At 37.9% G+C, this 21,116-nt stretch overlaps 1 protein-coding gene across 1 annotated transcript in view; it reads left to right on the forward strand.

Annotated features, from left to right (window-relative positions):
- Positions 1–582: 582 nt before the first annotated feature.
- CAPRIN1 (cell cycle associated protein 1) overlaps positions 583–21,116 on the forward strand; it is a 37,817-nt gene continuing 17,283 nt past the window's right edge. Inside the window, exons 1-7 of the mRNA XM_063092688.1 lie at positions 583–776; positions 1,347–1,559; positions 13,667–13,729; positions 13,845–13,931; positions 17,101–17,339; positions 17,428–17,510; positions 19,367–19,504. Coding sequence (XP_062948758.1) covers positions 1,347–1,559; positions 13,667–13,729; positions 13,845–13,931; positions 17,101–17,339; positions 17,428–17,510; positions 19,367–19,504 — 823 coding nt within the window. The 5' untranslated portion in view covers positions 583–776. The remainder of the gene's footprint in view (positions 777–1,346; positions 1,560–13,666; positions 13,730–13,844; positions 13,932–17,100; positions 17,340–17,427; positions 17,511–19,366; positions 19,505–21,116) is intronic.

The following is a 21,116-nucleotide window of genomic DNA, read 5'->3' on the forward strand; positions in this document are numbered from 1 at the left end:
GTCATTTTAGGGTAGCTGAAGATTATTTTTAACGTGAGCCCGGAGTTTTAACACTTAAAAAGCCACCAATCATGCTCATTCCCGATGCGTTCTACAGAGAACTCCTAGGTAACTGGGGGATTATTTAGCGAGGAAGGGTCGATTTGTCTTTTTCAAACGACTTTTTGGGGTGTGGGAGTTCGCTTGCTCTGCATACAGAAGGAATTCTAGAACCTGGAATTGCACCACCCACCCCACGCTCCCCTTACTTGCAGAAACCTTTGCCCCCCCCAACCCCACCAAATAAGGACTCTTTACAGAGCAGTCGCCAGCTCCAGAACCGGCTGCTTGACACCTATTGTCCCCGTTTGGACGTCAGCCGACTTCGCCCGAAGGACCCTAGCTTCGATTTAAGTCAAAACTCAAGGTACCGCCCCTGCGGCCTCCACGGGGCAGTCCTGACCTTGCGACGAGTGGCCGCCCCCCCGCGGAGGAGTCTGGGTCGCTGAGGAGAGGCGGCCGGGCGAGCTCTCCCCGGCAGGCGTTCGCGTCGGGCAGCCCGAGCGGCCGCGAAGGCCCCCGTTCCCCGCTTCTCCCGCCCCCCCGCACCCCAGAGGGCTGGCTGGCTAAGTCCCTCCCGCTCCCGGCTCTCGCCTCACTAGGAGCGGCTCGCAGTGCAGCGGGGACGGGGCTTAGCTGCCTGCGCCCACGGAGCGCACGACACTGCCCGGAAGACACCGCCACCCTTGCCCCCTCAGCTGCCCCTCGGGATCTCCAGCGGCCTCCGCGCGCGCACGGTGAGCGCCACCCCGGACCGAGGCGCTGAAAGGGAAGAGGGCCGCTGCGCCCGAGTGTCCTTTACCTCCGGATCGGCTGGAGCTTCGCGAGGGGCTTTCTCCTCAAGTCCCTGCCCACCCCTGGTCATCTCCAGTGCCTTTCTCTGCCCCTGAGCCGCGACCTCTCCCTGCCCTCCCTTCCTCGACAGGCGACGAGTTCCGGCCGGCCCCGGTGGGGACCGTTGCCCTGGCTGTTGGCGGCCGGCGCGCTGTGGCCCCGCCCCCAGTGCGAGGCTCGATGCCCCGGGGCGGGCAGGTTGCGCCGGCGGTCGCACGGGGGAGGGGAGGGGAGGGGAGGGGAAGGGAAGGGCAGGGGGCGGCGCGAGGCCCGGTAGGGCGCCCCGCTGGCGGGTCGCGCGCGCGCCCGTGCTCTCTTCCTGCCCTCGCGGCGCGCGCCGGCCCCCTCCCCCACCAGCTCGCGCAGGCTCCCGCCCGCTGCGCGTTTTGTCCCGCGTCTCGCCCCGTCCGTCTCCTGACTCGCCGCTCTTGTCCTTCCTCCCGCTTTTTCTTCTCTCCCCTCACGGTCTAAAGATGCCCTCGGCCACCAGCCACAGCGGAAGCGGCAGCAAGTCGTCCGGACCGCCACCGCCGTCGGGTTCCTCCGGGAGTGAGGCAGTGGGGGCCGGGGCTGCTGCGCCGGTTTCTCAGCACCCTGCAACCGGCACCGGCGCCGTCCAGACCGAGGCCATGAAGCAAATTCTCGGGGTGATCGACAAGAAACTTCGGAACCTGGAGAAGAAAAAGGTGCCAGGAGGTGGCGGGGAAGGGAGGGTGTTCTGCGGCCGGGTCAGCGCCCCCTCCGACCCTGGGCGCTGTAGCCTTTACTCCTTTCCATCGCTGCCTCTTTACTGAGGTCCCTCTTCTCCAGCCACCCCCAGCCCCCACGCCCCGTCTCCACGGAAAACGGGCTCCTAGGGGAGGTGCTTGTCACCTGACCCGGTCGCAGCGCTGATCCCAGGCCTCCTTATTACTCTCATCCAGCTGTGGGTTTGGCCTTTTGGCCTTTGGGAGTGGAGTGGAGGGCTTATCGCCCTGACTTAACTGTATGCTGCTCTTCTCTCCATGACCGAGGCCCAATTTCTCTGACGAGGGCCAGCGGGGAAGAAGTCAGGAGGTCCCGATGAGGGGGCTCAGGGCTCCACCGTTTGCCGCGTGGACTGGGGGGGGCCTGTGTCTTGTAGCCGTGGGGTTTGTCCGCTCCGTTACCGTGTACTCGAGGCCTGTTGAGTGTCTCTTCTTCCTTGGGAGATAAGTGCATTAGAATCTTAAACTCGAATTGCTTTTCTGTCCGGCCCATTCTGAGTGGATCTTCGATTTGCTTCCCCCCACTCCTATCTGATGGGCTCTCCTACGTTTCCCTCTTTGTTTCAATTGTCTAGGTGCCCTCCGAGCCTCACGCTGAGCTCCATGGCGAGATGATTTTTTGCAGCGACTTTTTGTCCCTAGGGAACTCTGAAGGGGCGGCGGGGACTGCAGCGATTGAGATTCGTTGGGGGGTGGGTCCGAGTTAGGCTGGAGACGTTCTTTGGGTCTCTGGGCACATGGAGAGAGTGTCTAACATGGCGGCGGCTGCGGGGAGAGGGAAGCGCTGTACAGGAGCTGCATTGTGAACACAAAAGCAGAGGGGGAGGGCAGAGACCAGGCAGCCGCCCCGAGTGGCCTCCCTCGCTCCCCCGCCCAATAGAGCCACACCCACAATTTTTTTGGATTCAATATTTAGCCATTCCAGTGGTCGCACCTTGGGGTGTATCTTCAAGTCTGCCTTTTGTTTTATGCTTCCAGCGCAGGACAGTGTACCAACTCTGTTTAGAGGTGTGTGTGTGTGTAGAAAGGGTCTTGTCAGTGAATACTTCAACCTTGAGTAAGATTAGAGGTGGAAAGGGAGAAAAAAATGAGTAGTACAAAAAATGGGGTAATTACATCTGTAACTGTTATGTTAACTTTACCTTTTACCTTAAAAAGTAAAATGTAACTTTCCTTTAATAACTTAGCTTGATCTCCTCTGGTACAGCATATTTATTATAACATCTTGAATTTTGAGGAAATAATTTTTAAGTGATTATTTCGCTAGCCACCTCACATTGTTATTTAAGATGTTGAGATAGTAATTATTTGGCTAAAATTTGGGCTGTGGGCAATAAGTTGAAGAAAACTGGCTGTATTTAGTTTTTAACTATTTTAATTGTTTATTTACTGATTTATTTTATATTTTGGGGGAGCTTTAAAACAAACATTCACATTTAATATTTCTCTTTCTTATCTCCTTCAGTATGGAAGATTGGGAATTTTTCTTAAGTTTCATAGACTTATTTGAAATTGAGAGATACACTAATCTTGGGATTTCTAGTTTTTTTGCTAATCCTTTATTTTGATAAACAAGTGTGTTTTATTATAAGTAATTGGAATAATAGATTTATTTATATCAACAAAGTAGCAAAAGTATTTTAAATGTGAAGTAGCTACATAGAAAAATGGAATAGAATAAACAAGTCCAAGGTCGGTATCTTCTGAGTCTCCCATGTGATTTAGTTTTTGCTGGCCTATTTGAAATTGAGACTAAGTTGGGTATCTTTTTAAATCCTATTAATACAATAAACAGTCCTGTCAATCTGGCTGATGCTGGAATGCTTTAATTTTCAGGATTTCTAGTTTTCCTTGAAATCTGTTTTCTTTTAGAATAGGAATCCGAACATAAAGAGGGTGTATGTAATCTTTTAAGTATAGACGTTCATATTAATGACTGAAAAATAATTCTTCAAAGGCGTTAATAAAAAGGCGCTGATTACCAGCCAACTTAGTTGTGAAGTGACTGTTAGATTTTAGTGTGCAAGTGTGTCTGAAAAAAATGGAAATCTAGATTGTACGCTCCATGAGGACTTGAACCATGACTGGTCACTGATGTGTATAGGTATGTATTACTATGCATTGGCATCCTATCCTCCCAAATTCTAGGAGGAAGTAATTATTATTACGGAGATTATTTACTAAATTGGTAAATACTGAAAGATTGCCTTGTAATGATGGAGATTTAACAAACTGCACAAAGTAAAAAATGTATTTCATGTCATTTTTTTGTCTTCTCAGTGTTTGAGGTGCTAGGTAGTAGCGAAATGTCAAGTTACAGTTAAATGAGGCTTTTTGATAAGTTACAGACATAGCCACGTACTTGTTAATAGTTGAGTAGTGGCAGTACTGACATTGTGACTTAATTACCATTAAAACTATATATTTTACTTTTTGAGACTCAAGGCATTTGGATTTTCCCCTAGTTTAAGTACATGTGGTTGCTAGTTTAAATTTTTTCTATATCTAGATGACTTACTATATGAGAAGATTTAACTGTGATTCATTTTTCAATATGAGTGAGCATTTCTAATGCACCTAAAGTAGGATTTGCTTTACAAATGAATTTCGAATTCCTTTTTAGAAACCCTTATGGAGTAAAGTAAGATACTATTTACAGCTGGATTTCTTTTTACTTCAGTTCATTTAGCAACTTATATTTGAGCTGTATTTCAGTCTTGACCTATTCATATTGGAGCCTTCTGCACCAAGATTTTTTTCCTATGGATTCTAAAATCAAGTATCCTGACAAAAATTACTAATATGTATCACTTACATTAAGATATTGAGAATTGAAATAATTTTATTGTATTTTATTATAAAAACAAAGTTGTTTGTTCATTTTCTAATAATTTGAGCCATTAGAGGAAAACTAAGCATCTATTCAGTGAGAATTCATGTTTAACACTGATGAAATATGATCCTATTATGTAATGCAGCTAAATGGCTTGGTGTTTTTTGAAATTTGGGCTGATAAAGACTACATGAATGCTTAGCAAAGAGAAATACAGTTATGATAAAGAGGACCAAGTATAAAACTCCCATTTACAAATTTTTTAACTGATTAAAGTTCAGGTAGTATTTAATTAAGTGATTAATTGCCTAGTATTCTTCATCAGTTCATTGTTAAAGAACTGGGCCCTAGGCTATGCAAGATATTTTGCAACCAAGTCTTAATTTTAACTAGAGAGGGTTCATTCGATGTGGTAGGATGTAATCAGTTTTGATGTAGAATAAAGGATGTTTTAATAGATGACATTTAAAATTGTTATACTCTTTATAAATATAATCGGTTTAGACTCTAGTGACTTTGGTAGGTGAAAGATTAACCAGTGTTCACTTGCTTAAAAAGCAAAATAGCCTAATAGCTTTAAGCAGTGTGTGACCCAAACTGAGAGCCAGAAGTGTGTTTTTTTATACTACTCCCTAAAGACATTATGCACTTACATCTTTGCAGTTAGTATTATTCTTAAAAAAGAATGCTATTGTTATGAGTGAGGATAACATTTTTTTCTAGAACCAGTATGCCTCTAAGAATTTTCAATGAAGCTTTCGTACAGAATTTATGTGATAAGTATTTTGAAATAAAAATATTCTTAACTATTTTATAAGTAAAATTTTTTCTTGGGGCTAACATCCGTAGTTTTTCTAGACATTTAAGATCTCTGAGTGTTAGCTACTCCATTGGTTGCAAGAACTATTCCTCTGCAATGCAGAGGGCAAGATTACTTTGTTTTGCATTCACCTTGTCACAGAAAGAAAAGCTTTAATGCTTAATTTGTTTGTCTCTGCCTGCCTATGGGTATGTACATGTAACATAGGGAAGTATTTAAAAAGGTAAAGCTGTGAATTCCCCCATGATAATGTGGGTACCTTTTTCTGGGGTGAGAGTAGAATCCTAAGTATTATAATGAGAATGTACTGTTAACCTGGCCAAATTATTTTACTACAGGATACTTCCCATGAGGCAAATATTTGAATGAGAATATGTTTTGTGTGACTTACAGATTAAGCATAGTTTGTCATAATTTTATGTAATTAGTTTCTTAGTTTACATTTAGGGCTAGATGAAGATAGTCTGGTACTTTTATCTTTTAAAAAAATTAATAAATACTTTTACTTGCAAAAGATTAAACTTAACAGCAACTTTGTCAGACCTCGGTTTTATTACCATACTTTTGGAGAATCTAAGTTTTTTTAGTGCTTAAAGCCACCTTAAGGATTTAGTCCAATTCCTTTTACAGAAGAGGAAATTGAGATGATTATGTAAAATGACCCACGTTGGAATGGGTGATTTCCAAGAACCCTTGTTACGTTTTGTGGGGGCAATTAGAATTTGTAATTTTCTGCAACGTAAGTGTAATTTTTCATGTTTAATTTATCATGTAGAACCAAGTAAAGCCTTTTGTTTCAAATCTTTAATTTTCGAGTTTCTGTGTTAAAAAGCTGAATGCAAAAGAAAAAAGCTTTTTATTTCTTTATTAGAATTTTACTAATATCTCATTGTTAAACTTTGTGTTTGTAGGTTGTCCAGGTAATGGGGTCCTGAGAATAGCAGTAAGGTAAAGTCCCATTATATCTGGTGTCATTGGGACATCCATATTATTGTAATGAAATGAACTTTTAAATTCCGAAGTTTTTCTTTATGCTTTGGTAAACCCCAAATGCACATTTGCTAGTCTCCACTGAAGCTTGGTATATTGTAGACTAGAAAAATTTGGGAAAAGTTAAACCAGTAAAGAGAAGTGGGAGGTGTGACAACTTTTCAACTAAATTCTTGTATTTTAGGCTCCTAGATAATTTTTGGTGACTGGTTTCCTTCTTGGGGAAATGAGTGAGATGTATGCAATAGAGAAGAATAAGCATAGTAGCAGCTAAAGTTGAAAGTGTAAATTGCTTGGCTTCAGCTCGTTTCGTTTCTTCCACTAGCTATACCAGTGCTTTTGTTGGATAGAATATGAGTATAAAAACATGTGTGAAAGAGATTTTACTGAGCAGGATTCAAAATTCATACTTCCTGAGGAAAGGGGAAGGTGTGCTTCTTGACTGTGCTCAACTAGTTTCTTTCCTTTAACTTTCTCTACTACATATTGTCTGTACACTTTCTTGACATTTTTATATTGCCTTATGTTCTTTACCTTATATGTTTTTCTAAATTGGTGGTAAGCTCATTGGGGGCAGAGACTATTAAAAACATCATTCCATTGTGCCTTCTTGCATATGTCCTGCAAATACCAAGCTAAATAAGTATTTGCTGGTTTGACTAAATCATTATGTAGAAAGATTTGTAGCTTCAATAAAACCCCGTTAAAATGGATTAATTCATGAGGGGGGAAAATGCTTTTTGACCAGAGCTATTTACTTGGGTGTTTTTTATTGAAATGGAAATTTTCCTGAGGGATTTTTATTTCTTTTTATTTATTTTTTTCAGATGGGTAGAGTTGATGAGTAGGCAAGTAGAATACTTTTGATCTGGGTAGTGCGAGCAAGATTTGTGACTAGTCTTAGGAAAAAGGAGGACATAGGCAATTCTTAGTATTAGAACCATTGTAAATTACTAGAAATTTCATTGCCTTCTCCTCAGTGCTGTTATTAGTACTGAAATACTAATAACAAGCATAGAAATACCTGAAATATATGTTAATCATTAAAAAAACTTTTTGTCTCCACTTTGAATTACAGTTCACATCTTTTTACATTGAACTCCCAAGGAATGTATAAATCATTCACTTGGATAGACTCATCCTAATGAGTAGCTTGGTTAAAGCAGCTAATAATTCAGAAGACACTCCTTAAGATTATCTATGATCATTTGTCTTTCAAATCCACAAGCTTTAGATTTTTTAAGAATATAATTCAAAGTAGGTGGTGCTGGAACTCTTTAACATTATTTTTTCTTTCTCTTACTAGGCTCTGCTGCTTCCATTCGTTATAGCCGTGGACAAGGAATAAGGGTTTTTACAGGATTATCTTTTATCTTTTTTTTAATTGGACAAAAATCTTGTCCAATTAAACTCCTATATTGTCTTATAATAGGATTTTAGGTAACAGCTAATTTAGCATCCTTTTGCTATTCTTACTTTTCAGAAATCCAGTATTCCCGACAGCTATTCATTCTGCTTCGGCTTTAACCAGTCTTCTAGGGCCTGATAGAATGCTTATTTTGCTATAAAAGTTTATTTCATTGTTGGACAGCTCTTAAGTTCTCAATGTTAGAGTTATATACCCTTCCAGCACTTTTAATACTTTCTTGTTTTCTGGAACAGCACATACTTGTGCTACATGAGCATGTTTCCAGCATTTGAACATAGCTGTTATTGATCATCTGTGGATTGTAGCATATATTCTTTCTCCCCTCCTTTTAAAAATTGAGGAAACTTTTACTTATTGTCGTTCCTGTCTCCTATGAATTTTGCTAGCTCCTTATTTTCAGTTGAATTTGGTGGAGGGTAAGTGGGAGGCAGAGTCAGCTCTTTACCACTGGGGCAAAGTCACACCGGTATTTCTGTAAGTGAAGAGCAGGGAATGTAGGGATTGGGGACTTGCAATAACATCTAGATAGGCCACTAAAGATTATGAAAAGTTGAGACGAAATCTTTATCTTTTGTCTCTGTATTTATCTTTTTTTAGGTTCTTACAGTACTGTAGAAGTGATTTATTTGGCCTGGATACATAAAATAAAGCATAGCCAGATGCATTTAACTACTTTTGTTATTTTAGACTTCATTTTTAAGTATTCTGTCCCATGTTAGAGATGTCTTTAATTGAGAACAGGAGTTACGTAGTTTTCTTGAATAACCAAGTTAGTTTTTTCAGATGTTGTCTCCTCCAAATCTTTCTTGTGACTATTTACAGTTAGTTGTCCAGTTGAAGATTTTTTTCTTTTTAATTACATAATTAAAAAATTTTTTCTTAAATTATTCATTTGTGGAATTTGTTGTATAGAATAGTAAAGTAGCTAAGCTCAGGAGGACATCTATCTTGGCTATTCATCTTCTGGCACTCTAATGGCACTGTATTGAATTTAAAGAAAAAAAATGATTTCAATAATGTAAGTTTGGTGGTCAGTGGAATTTGTTGTATAGAATAGTAAAGTAGCTAAGCTCAGGAGGACATCTATCTTGGCTATTCATCTTCTGGCACTCTAATGGCACTGTATTGAATTTAAAGAAAAAAAATGATTTCAATAATGTAAGTTTGGTGGTCATGAAAAACTCTGGGAAGAGTGAAAGGATGAGGCTGGCCGGTAAGCTCAGTAGGTTAGAGCACAGCTTTGTAACACCAAGGTCAAGGGTCCGGCCACCAAAAAAAAAAAAGAAAGAAAGGATGTATGGGGGTTTGGCAACATGATAATACTATGATTGGACAAAAGAAAGGAGGAAAACAGCTGCAGCAGAGGTAGGATTTGAATGTAGCAACAACTGGAATTCAGAGTGCCATTCTAAGTGGGGAGGAACATTGAGGCACAAATGATTTTTCTGGGATTCATGACTTTAGGCAAGTTATTGATGTTAGGCTCCCACTTCCTGCATAGGGTTAGCTATGTGATAGTTTAAATTTGAATACTGTCACATATTAGAAGAAACAAGATAGAGTGGTACTGGGTAGTACTTTTAGGGTAATTATTTCTCAGTACCACATGACTTTAAAGTTTTTTGACATGTACTGGGTAGAGTCAGCTCTATCCATGGTTCCCATTCAAAGACTCTTGGTAACCTGGGAAATGGCCTGATTTTTATCTTGCTCACATGTGGTGCTATAAATGGTTTTTTTAATACACTCAAAATGCACAGTAGTCGCGAAAGGAACCCCAAATTGAATTTCAGGTTATTTCAAGATACTCTTAAGGGGGCTTTCACCATTGTAGTAGGCTTCTTATGCCAGGAAAATGGCTCCATTCTCCAGAAAAAATACTTACTGTTTATTTTATGTTTTTGATGTGAGTAGCTGACCAGTTTGTCTTTACCATTGCCATGTGTTAGGTATCCATTTTCTAGCTTAGGGAAGAGCAAAGCTGTGTTTGTCTGGAGCCCTTTACTCCTATCTTTGCCCATCTGTTTTTGTTGGTGTTAATGTTGGATCTGTCAGTGTGACAATCCAAATCTCTATATATTGACTTAGTTCATACAGTAAGTTTTAACCTTAAGTGGACAAATATTCTAGGTGGACTTAATGTTAGCCGTTTGAATAGGAAATGACAAAAGAAATGAAGCCACTTACGCTGGTGTCATTTGTCTCTGAGCGGTCTACTCTGAAAGATAAGGCAAATTGGAGTATTTGGACTAGTTCCAGTTCCATAACCTTTTTTTTTTTTTTTTTTTTTTAATCACCAAAGGCTAGTTAGGAGTGAGTGAGCTGCTTTCATTTTGAATTGTGGAAAATTAGACAAATTGCTTATACTAAGAGATTTTCTGTTCCTAGTGCAAAATTTGGCATTCTCCACTGAATTCAATCATAAAGTACTCTAGTTTTGAGGCTTCAGATCACAATGCAGGATTTAGCAAAAGTACTACTTATGAATGGAAGATGGTAACCCTTTAGTGTTCAGATCACAGATGGATCATTTCTTATGCAGTCGTTTATAGGTTAAATAGGTTATAAGCTGGTCTAGAAACCAAATCATTGTTCAACATGTTTTCTGAGTTTAAAGCTGAACTTTTAAGCAGCTGTAGATGTGATGGTTTCTTAGATCCCAAATCATCATGTTTCATTCAGAGTAATTTCTTATTTCCAGGTTCTACTGGACTCACTATTAACAGCGGAATTACGATATATTTGACCTTTGACCTAGTTGAGTGTTTCTCAAATCTAAGTATGCATCAGAATCACCCAAAAAGCTTGATAAAACATAGTTAGCTGGTTCCCACCCCAGAGTTTCTGATTCGGAAGGTCTTGGGGTGGTTTCTGGGAATTTGCCTCTCTAACTAGTTCCTAGCTGATGCTGACGTTGCTGGCTCGGGACCACACTTTTGAGAATCACTGACCTAGACCGACATTGTGTCTCTGATCTGCAGAGATCTGATTATGTACTCATATAATAATGAGCAGAGGTCCCTTCCAGCTCAGATTCCATAGTGATAAAGTACTGTACATCTTAGCAGCCAGGAGATCCTGTATTATACTGATAGAGAAAAAGCTAGAACCCTTTAATGTAAAGCAGTTTTATGATGCTTAGAAAAATGTTTCATGTAAGACCTGTAGCTTCCATCCATTTGATTTACCACATTTTTTGATTGAGTAATTCATCTCACTGGGTATGAGGAACTGTGACAAAGGAACTGTATCTGCTTTTTGAAAATCCTTTTTTAAATACTGTTGAGATTGTTCAGTTATGACTTATACTCTTCTTCCCTCACAGTAAACCCATTTCTTGTGGTGTTAGTAACAGTCTTTCTCCCTTTTAAGATCATGGCTCTTAAGTTATTATGGATTGGAAAACTAGAAACATGTTAACAGTAGTATAAGTTCAAAGTAAATAGGCTCATAAGCTTGAATAAAATGTGTACATCTTTATTTTGACTGCAGAGTTCTTTTTGCATACTTTCTGTTGATAGAATATTCCATGATGTGTACTATGAAGCTGAGTTTCACAAAATAACTGCTTTCTGTTTTCATTTCCCTTTTAACCTTGTTCCAGTTACTGTTGTGTAATAGATTAATTCAAAACTTAAGGACTTAAAATCATCATTTTATTATGCTCATGGATTCTGCCTATCAGGGATTCAGACAGGGAGCACAGCAGGGCAGATGTCTCTGTTCCATGATGACTGAGGCCTCAGCTGGTAAGACTAAGACTTATTCAAATTCACTAACGTGTTTGATGCCTGGACTAGGATGACTTGAATACTAGGATTGCTGACCAGAGCTCTTATATGAGACCTCTCTTCGTGGCTTGGCTTCCTTATAACATGGCAACCTGAGGGTTACTGGGCTTCTTGTCTGATGGCTTAGGGCCCCAATGCAAGTGTTTTAGTGACCAGCAAACAAGACCGAGATGCATTGCTTTTATGACTCAGCCTTGGAAGACATACAGCCTCACTTACAATGTACTGTATTGGTTGAAGCCCACTCAGGTCCAATAGCAGAAGAATTGGACTAGTTCTTAATGGGAGAGCACCATGGTCGTTTTGTAGAATAGTGTCTTTGGAAAATGTATTCTGCTTATAGCTCTTGGGTTGGATGAATATTAAATTTGCTATTGTGTAGAAAATTTGGACTTTTCTAGTATAGGATAGCTTATCCTATTTTAGATAGTATAGGTTCAAACTCAATGACTTTTGTAGGTGAAAGCCCTTCTGACAGTCCTGAAATCTGTCAATCTTAACTTAATCTTTTATATAGCATGGAATTCTAATTGTTTATTAGACACTGTATATGTTCATTACAGAATATTTAAGAGTACAAAACAAAGCAGAAGGAAAACAATTTGACCTGTAATTACTCAGGTACTATTCTTACTTTTTTTTTCTTTTTGTCTTTTTATATCTTTATATATACACAAGCTTTTTTTAGGAATTTGATGGGACATCCTTTTTGATTAGGTATATAACTCTACCTCATGAGCGATATATAGTTTACTTACTGTGTATTAATTTCTAGTTATAGCAACAATTTCCTTAAAAAATAATGCTATTATTTGGGAATATCCTGAGTCATAAATTGAAAGCAAATCTTGTTTAATTTCTTACTTCTTGAAAGAAAAACAGCCTATTCTCTTACAAAAGAGAATGATGTCTTTATTGATGCTCAAGAGTGTTCTGAGATAATTGAGCACAACTTTTGTACCTGGGGTTAGGCTGACCAGATCAGTGTAAAAAAACTTGATGTTTTCAACCAGTAGGATTGAATTTTATATCTGTTTAGCTGGAGGCTTATAGATTATTATGTGAAATAGTTCGTGTAAGAATAAAATCGGATACTTTGATCAGCTTTTGCGTTCTTAATGATTATCTTGGTTTTATCTCCAGTATAACTAAGGAATTGTAATAGGCTTTTCTATTTAGGGTAGAATGATTGTATAAGTTGGCTTATGTTTCTAGTGCAAAGAACATGGATCATTTGACCTAAAAATTATTGCCATTGCTTTTAAGCTGGTTTCTGTGGCTCTGAATGCCATTTATCAGAACTCTACATTGTACTTTGTTTCTTAATTTTATTATTTTTAAGGGTAAGGAACTTTATATTGTTCATAATTTATTGTGATTATTTTAAATATTTTCTCCTTAATTTAGATTTCTACTCCCTATCTTTGAACCCTTACAACAATAATTAAATTCTTGACTGTTGCATTACCTGATTATATTTTCTTTGGGGTCTTATCTAATTAGTAGTAGCATGAAAAACCTCCAAAGTGTTCATGTTAGCAAAAAAAAAAAAAAAGATTATCTTAAACCACAGATTTGTTTTCTATCCGTACCTTCACACTAACAAAGCAAAGCTGTTTACTGGTGTACTGCCCATTGATGATGTGGTAGCTATCTTGTTCAAGATAAATGGATGATGTACATCAAAGACGATATGGCCTGTAAGTTTATTCAGGAAAAACGCACTCTTTTTATATCACCTATTCACGTGAATTCTTTTGTGGGGGGAGAAGAGTGACAAAAAATTAACACTTTTAAATGTCTGATATATTCACTTAGGTATAGCAAGATCCTAACCAAATTGTGGCTCTCCACCCATGTGGGTAGGAATTATATGCCTGGCCCATTTTATACATATTTTTTTTGAGTAACCTAAAGAGTAAACAGTGTTATGTCATAGGTTTACTATACAGTATTTGATATCATTCAGTAATGCTTGGAGTATTTAAATTCATTTCTTAGCTCACTGTTAATTGAAGTTACCAAGTTATTTTAATATACTCACTTAAACTGGAATATATCTAAATAGTATATTTAAGGCAAAATTTGAGACATCCAGAATTGTATGGGTTTTGTCATTTTAGCGTGGTTAAGCTGGTATGTACCTTCAATATGGAATGTAATTCTTTTTTTCTTTTAATGTAGGGTAAGCTCGATGATTACCAGGAACGAATGAACAAAGGAGAAAGGCTTAATCAAGATCAGCTGGTAAAGATTGTTATGTTTTTATTAAAGATTTTATGATCACTATTTTAAGTAAGAAAATTAATATTATGGTTCTTTGTGTTTCCAGTAAAGTTGGGTTCTGTCTTTTTCATTTTAGGATGCCGTATCTAAGTACCAAGAAGTCACAAATAACTTGGAGTTTGCAAAAGAATTACAGAGGAGTTTCATGGCATTAAGTCAAGATGTAAGTAAATGATAGTATGTATGTTTAAGAGATATTAAAAATAGGGTTAGCGGAAAATTTTGTTGTTTCTTTGAGTTTTACTCCCAGTACTATTAAGTTCTACAAGATGAGAGGATTGGATGTAATTATATCTAAGTTGTCTTCCACTTTTGTGAAGTTTAATGTGACACATGAAAGATGTCTTTTAAAAGTACTGAGTTTGAGATATGGCAGACATGTACAGTAGTTACCCTAAATATCTTATTGGTTTAAAAAAATGAGCCATGCAAATATATATAAACATATGGTAGTCATTTAATTTTTATATGTTCCTTTATGTCTAGTGAACATCTATCAGAAAATACAGAGGCTTGTTTATATAATTGGTAATCATTCTCTTCATTAGGGATCTTAAGGGATATGGCAGACCGATTCATTGCTCTTGTATCAATTCTTGATCCAACAGAATGGTGGGTTTTTCCCAAACATCTTTTGACTTGGCAAAAGCTGTGGGAATAGGACAAAAGTATAAGCAAAGTCCAGTAGTTTGTTCAGATCAGAAAATTTAAGCCTTCTGAATAATTGCCACCTTATTTGGAGAAAGGCTAATAACATTGAAATGTAAGGTTGCGTCTGATTTGGTGAAATGAAAAAACAGTTTATTATATGATGAGAGACAGTGCAGTACAAGGTTTGAGAGATCTGATTCTGGAACCAGACTGCCCGTTGTGAATCCTGATTCTACCACTTTTACTTAATAGCTGTATGACCTTGGACGAGTTAAATTTCTTTGTTCCTGTGTTAGTCAAGGTTTTCCAGAGAAACAGAACCAGTAGGATAGAAGTGGGGGAGTAGAGGGAGAGAATATCATAGTGCCTCAGTTTTCTAATCTGTAAATGGTGATAATGATAGTACCTATGCCATAGAATTCTGTTTAGAACAGTATGTGATGCACAACTAATATATTTTAAGCGCTCAATGTTATTACTTATTACATCTGATTAAAGAAGGAAAATTTTGATGATTTGCCTCAAAACAGAGAAAGGGTAATTTACATCGTGTCTTAGTCCATTTTGTGCTGTTATAACAGAATACAGTAATTTATAAACAACAGAAATTTATTTCTCACAGTTCTGGAGGCTTGGAAGTCCAACGTCATCTGGCCTTCTTACTTCGTCTTCACATGGTGGAAAGTGGAAGGGCGAGAGAGGGAACCCACTCCCGTAAGCCCTTTTTATAGCAGCATTAATCCATTCGTGAGGGCTCTGCCCTCCTGGCTTGAACACTTTTGAACACTTCCCAATACTGTAGCGTTGGGGTGATAAAGTTTCCAACACATGAATTTTAGGGGACACATTATGTCAGAGCTTCAAGCTTGATGAACCTGCCTAATTTCTTTTTTGTTTTGTTTTGTTTTAATGTGGGTAATAGAAGCAGGATTGCTATATAATTTAATAATATTTATTTCTGAAGCTACTATCACTGTGTAGATGAAAATATACATATCCTCCTATGCTTCTATTTTAACACTTTAGTGTTTTTAGGACTTTTCTCTGGGCTTTAACTTTGTTGACATGCTTTTATTTAATTCTGATCCTCTGGTATGTAGTACTTTGCACAATTATTAACATCTTTTTTGTTTTGCATTCAAGAACTTCTTCAGCTTGATTCTAGCCTGTCTTTTTTTTGTCTTTATCTTCTTCCCTACTTGAACTGCTTGTTTCATCCAAATAACTTTTTATTATTATTTTTAAGACTAGTCAAGTGCAGCAGTGAGAAGTGGGGAAAGAGTAGAACAAGTTCAATTTGTAACTGTGCGGATAACTCACTACCTTGAGATCAGCCTGTAATCTTACTACTTTTGCTTTCTTGACTTCCTTTCATTCTTGCCTGTATTCCTATGTTTCCTGCTTTAGCTACCTTTACAGACTTCCCAACCCTTAAGCTGTGGCCCCCTGTCCCTCCAAGATTGAAAAGCTCATCCATCTTAGTAGGTGTCACTTTCTCCTTGAAAACTTTTTTGACCACCCTAGCTTAGGGAGATCTCTTTTCTCTGCTCATGTATAGTATACTCTTTGCCATTTATTGCTAAGATACCATTTTTTCTACTACCTACTCTGCTACCATTGTAGATTTGTCTTGTTACCTTCATCATTCCTCCCAGGTGTGCCTTCCCCATTTCTCCTCTTGGTATAGGTTTCGCATACCCCTATTTTGTTTTTTTCTATCTCAGTTCATCCTAGTGCGACTTGTGACAGGGGAAAGAGTAGGAGGGAAGATACCATCATGGCTGTTGTACCGACCTTTCTCTGTTCCTGATGATAGACATGAGAAAGGAGAGAAGTATTTGAGTTTGGCTTATGCTTTCCTTTCAACTTTTCCAGGGAAGAAAACAAATAGTGGAAAAAATATATTCATAATTAGCTTTATCTATCTTTACTGCCACTTTCTTTTTCTCTGCCAGCATTCTTTTATTCATAAAAAATAAAATCAGTTTTACTCACTATTTTCAATATTGGAAGGCTTTTCTGATCCTAGCAGTGGATTGTTTGGGGTGAGAGGGCACTGATGGGTTTTGACATCTTGTGAGTAAGTAGTAGGTACTTAAAGATAGAACTTGAGATCATTTTTCCATAGAAGAGATAGATATAGTTAAGAATTTTATTGTTTCTGTGGTTGGATTTCTTTTTTAATTGGCTCAGGCCTTTAATTTTTATACTCTGTATTATGGAAATTTTCTCTATAATTTTTAATTTTATACTTAATATTATGAAAAATTTCAAACATATGCAGAACTAAGGAAAAGAGTATATAGAACCTGTATGTACCCGTACTCACCTTCTACGGTTATCATCTCATAGGCAATCATATTTCACATATACCCCCGTCCACTTCCTTGCTCCCCTTATTCACTAGATTACTTTGAAGCAAATCCCAAATTCATTGTTTTATTGGTAACATTTCAATAGTGTAATACCTTCTAGGGAAAACTGTTCTGAATTTCTAATAACTCTTTAAAATAGATCATGTTTTAAACTATTTGTAAATTGGGAATCATTCTTTTGTTTATTGAGGTTACATCTCACTCACTGAGTGAAATTTGTCTTATTTGTGGTGGACCTGAAATGGATTGCTCTAAATGAGTTTTATAAAACTCATTTTGGTGTCTTATGTTTATATTCTTTTGCAGATTCAGAAAACAATAAAAAAGACAGCACGTCGGGAGCAGCTTATGAGAGAAGAAGCTGAACAGAAACGTTTAAAAACTGTACTTGAGCTGCAGTATGTTTTGGATAAATTGGGAGATGATGAAGTGCGAACTGACCTGAAACAAGGTTTGAATGGAGTGGCAATATTATCTGAAGAGGAATTGTCATTGTTGGATGAATTCTACAAGTTGGTAGACCCTGAACGGGACATGAGCTTGAGGTATAGTTTTTGATCATAGAAATTTTTAATATTGCCTTAAGTTTACAAATGAAAGGTAATTAATTAGCTATTTAATTCTTACTATAAGGTTGAATGAGCAGTATGAACATGCCTCTGTTCACCTATGGGACTTGCTGGAAGGGAAAGAAAAATCTGTATGTGGAACAACCTGTGAGTATCATTGATAACTTTGATTTTGTAATAGAATTTTTAAAAATTATTTTTCATATTTAAAAATAATTGAAAAAAATTTAGAAGTATCTGAATAACATTCATCCACTGTTTACTTTTTGGTTTATTTCCTTTTTGTGTCGTGTGTGTGTGTGTGTGTGTGTGTGTGTGTGTGTGTGTGTGTGTGTGTGTGTGTGTGTGTGGTGTGTAAATCAAAACACCAGCAACAAACAATAAATGCTGTAAAGATGAGAGTCCTAACTTAACATAGTTTTGTGTATAACTTTATCTGTGCTTGGGGTGAACAGATTAATACCAGTTTGACTTTCCAGAGTTTTTGGTATTAAGAGAGGGACTGGGTTTTCTTTATGGCTGAAATTTTATGGAAAACTTATTTATTGTGTCTCATTTATTTTATTATGATCATTGCCCTAGTCTTTCTTTAGTTTTTCTTAGACTTCTGCTAATTTGGGAAAACTTTGACAGTTTTTGTTTGCCTTTTAAATATATTTTGAATCTGTCTGTTCTTTCTCTTGCTTTTTTCTTATCTAATGTAGCTGCTTAACTGAGTTCACACATGTATTAGTCCATTTCTGTTGCTTATAACAAAATACCTGGAACTGGATGATTTGTAAGAAAACGAAATTTTATTGCTTACAGTTCAGAGGCTGGGCCAAAGTCCAGGCAACACATCTGGTGAGGGTCTTGGTGGTGGCAACAGTGACCCAGGGGTCTCACCTGGTAGAAAATGGTGTTGCAGAGAGAGAGTTTCTCATGCACTCTCCTTTTAAAGCTCTCAGAACCACGCCCATGACCACCGTTTTTAATCCGTTCACTACTGCATGGTCCTACAATCTAATTACCTCTTAAGGCCCCCACCTTTCAATTCCTGTAATAGATTTCTCACCCTTAGTAGTTACAGTGGGAATTAAGCTTCTAATATATGAACTTTGGAGGCACAATTCAATCAATCCACAGCAACACCTCTTTAAGCTTTTGTAATAGGGGCTGACCATTTAGTTCAGTTGGTTAGAGCATGTGCTGTAACACCAAGGTGTCCAGGGTTTGATCCCTATACTGGCTAGCTGCAACCCCCCCCTCCCCCAGTAAAATTAAAATTTTGTAATGGCTTTATTTCAATTACATTTTGCATACATTGTTCTTAACTTCAAGGCCATTTGTGGTCTGGCCCTTACAAATCTCTGCCACCTCATCTTTTCCTATGTTTTTTCTTATTCCCTGTGTTTCAGGCATAGTGGCATCCTTTCCTTTTCTTGTATTTGGTACCCTTCTTTGTACAGGACTTTGTAAATGCCGTTTCCTTTGCCTTGAAATGCTTCTCTCGTTTTTCTGGATCTCAGCTCTTATAACCCCAGGAAAGTCCTAGATGACCTCACCCTGACTAGGTCTAATCTATTCTACCTCTGTTTAGTACTTTTAACAAAAGTGATTTTACCATTTTTGTATTTGATACTTCCTCCGTTAGACTGTAAGCGTAATGAGGGCAGATACTGTCACTGTCCTTTAATATATCTTTTCATATCCTCAGTGTTTAGTACATCGCCTAACATATAGTAAGTGCTGAATAAATACTTACTGAGTGAATAAATGTTAATTTTCAGCTTTTCACCCCCTCGACTAATTTACTTAAAATTCTTAAAGTTTAATGTAGATAAGTTCTGGCTGGCTAATTGGCTCATTTGGTTAGAGCTTGGTGTTATAATACCAATGTCAAAGGTTCAGAACCCTGTGCCGGCCAGCCAACACACACATACACACACGCACGCGTGCACGCGCGCACGCATTTTTCTTATCCCTTAACATTATAATTCTTTTTTTTTTTTTTTTTTTTATAGATAAAGCTCTAAAAGAAATTGTTGAGCGTGTTTTTCAGTCAAACTACTTTGACAGCACACACAACCACCAGAATGGGCTGTGTGAGGAAGAAGAGACAGCTTCAGCACCTACAGTTGAAGACCAGGTAGCTGAAGCTGGTAAGTACTTAGGTGAAGATGAGCTTTAGTTTAAGGTCCTGGTTTTACTTTCCTTTGCTACATGTTTAAGCTGTACATTTATTTATTTATTTATTATAAATGTACACTCAGATAGTTAACGAAAAGTTTTAAGTATGACAATGTGCTAAGACAAAGCACATCAAGATTAATTCTCAGAAGTATTTGATATCAGTCATGTCTTACTGGTCCTTTTTTTTTTTTTTCTTTTTTTAATTTTTTTTTTTTTTTTGGTGGCTAGCCAGTACAGAGATCCAAACCCTTGACTGTGGTTTTAAGGCCGCAGTCTAATCAACTGAGTTAACTGGCCAGCCTCTGTCTTACTGGTCTTGATCACTGTTATGAATTGATAGTTCTCTTGCTCTAGAGTGTTGCTGGGCAGGAGTATGGCTGAGGACCAGCTGTTGTAAGGATTTTCAAATAGATTTTTGTCGGATATGCCCAGATTTACTGCTATTTACCATGCTAGTGTGTGGGGTGAATAGTGTGAGTTTTGTGTTTTTAATCATGGGGAGATTATAACTCCATAATCTTGAACTATAAATTCCTCAATGGCAAGGGGTCTTTTCTGATTAATTTTAACACTCAGCACAACACAAACGATGTAGCTAGACACTTAAGCATGTACTTTCATGATAACCTTTAAGTTTAGTAGTAAAATTCTGAGCACAATTGGAAACATTGTTGGAGCATAAATTTTGTAATGGTTAGAAGCGTGGATTTTAGAATCAGACTTCCTGGATTCAAATCCCGGCTTCAACACTTACTAGCTATGTAACTTTGGACGAGTTACTGAAGATCTTGTACCTCAGGTTCACCATTTAGAAAGTAATATGTGAAGTGTGTATAAAGTGCCTGGCACGTGATACGTTTTACAAGTGTTAGCTATTAAATTGAAACTTGAAGGGAAGATAGCACATTGGTGGAATTTATAGTTGCGGATCAATATAAGGCACTCTTTTTTTTTTTTTTCCCACTCTTACCACTTTTACCAAGTAAATTAAAGTGGAGAGTAAGATCTTAATCTGTATAATACTTTATACTATTATGTATAAGAATAGAGATGGGTTTTAATGTAGTAGCTCTTTATTTGCATTATACGTGATCTAGAATAACTACTATTGACACTAAAGTAGTTTATTCTGGAATAAATGGTAAAAGGAAATCTTTTTTTTTTTTTTTTTTTTTTTTTTGTCTTTTTCGTGACCGGCACTCAGCCAGTGAGTGCACCGGCCATTCCTATATAGGATCCGAACCCGCGGCGGGAGCGTCCCCGCACTCCCAGTGCCGTACTCTCCCGAGTGCGCCACGGGCTCGACCCTAAAAGAAAATCTTAAAATATATTACTGTAAGAATGATAAAATATAGAAGCTTAGTGTTAACTATAACTTTGTAAATAAATTCAGATTATGTGATGGTGAATTCTTATTTGGAGTTTAAGTTTTGAATTGTTAACTTTAAAAATATTTCTTATACATTTTTGTATCATTTAAAAAAAAATAGATTATTTTTTAGAGCAGTTTAAAGTTCATAGCAAAATTGAACAGAAGGCATAGAGATTTCCCGTATACCCCCAACCCCCAACAGATGCATA

Source organism: Cynocephalus volans, chromosome 4 (genome assembly GCF_027409185.1).
Source record: "Cynocephalus volans isolate mCynVol1 chromosome 4, mCynVol1.pri, whole genome shotgun sequence".
Taxonomy (NCBI): Eukaryota; Metazoa; Chordata; class Mammalia; order Dermoptera; family Cynocephalidae; genus Cynocephalus; species Cynocephalus volans.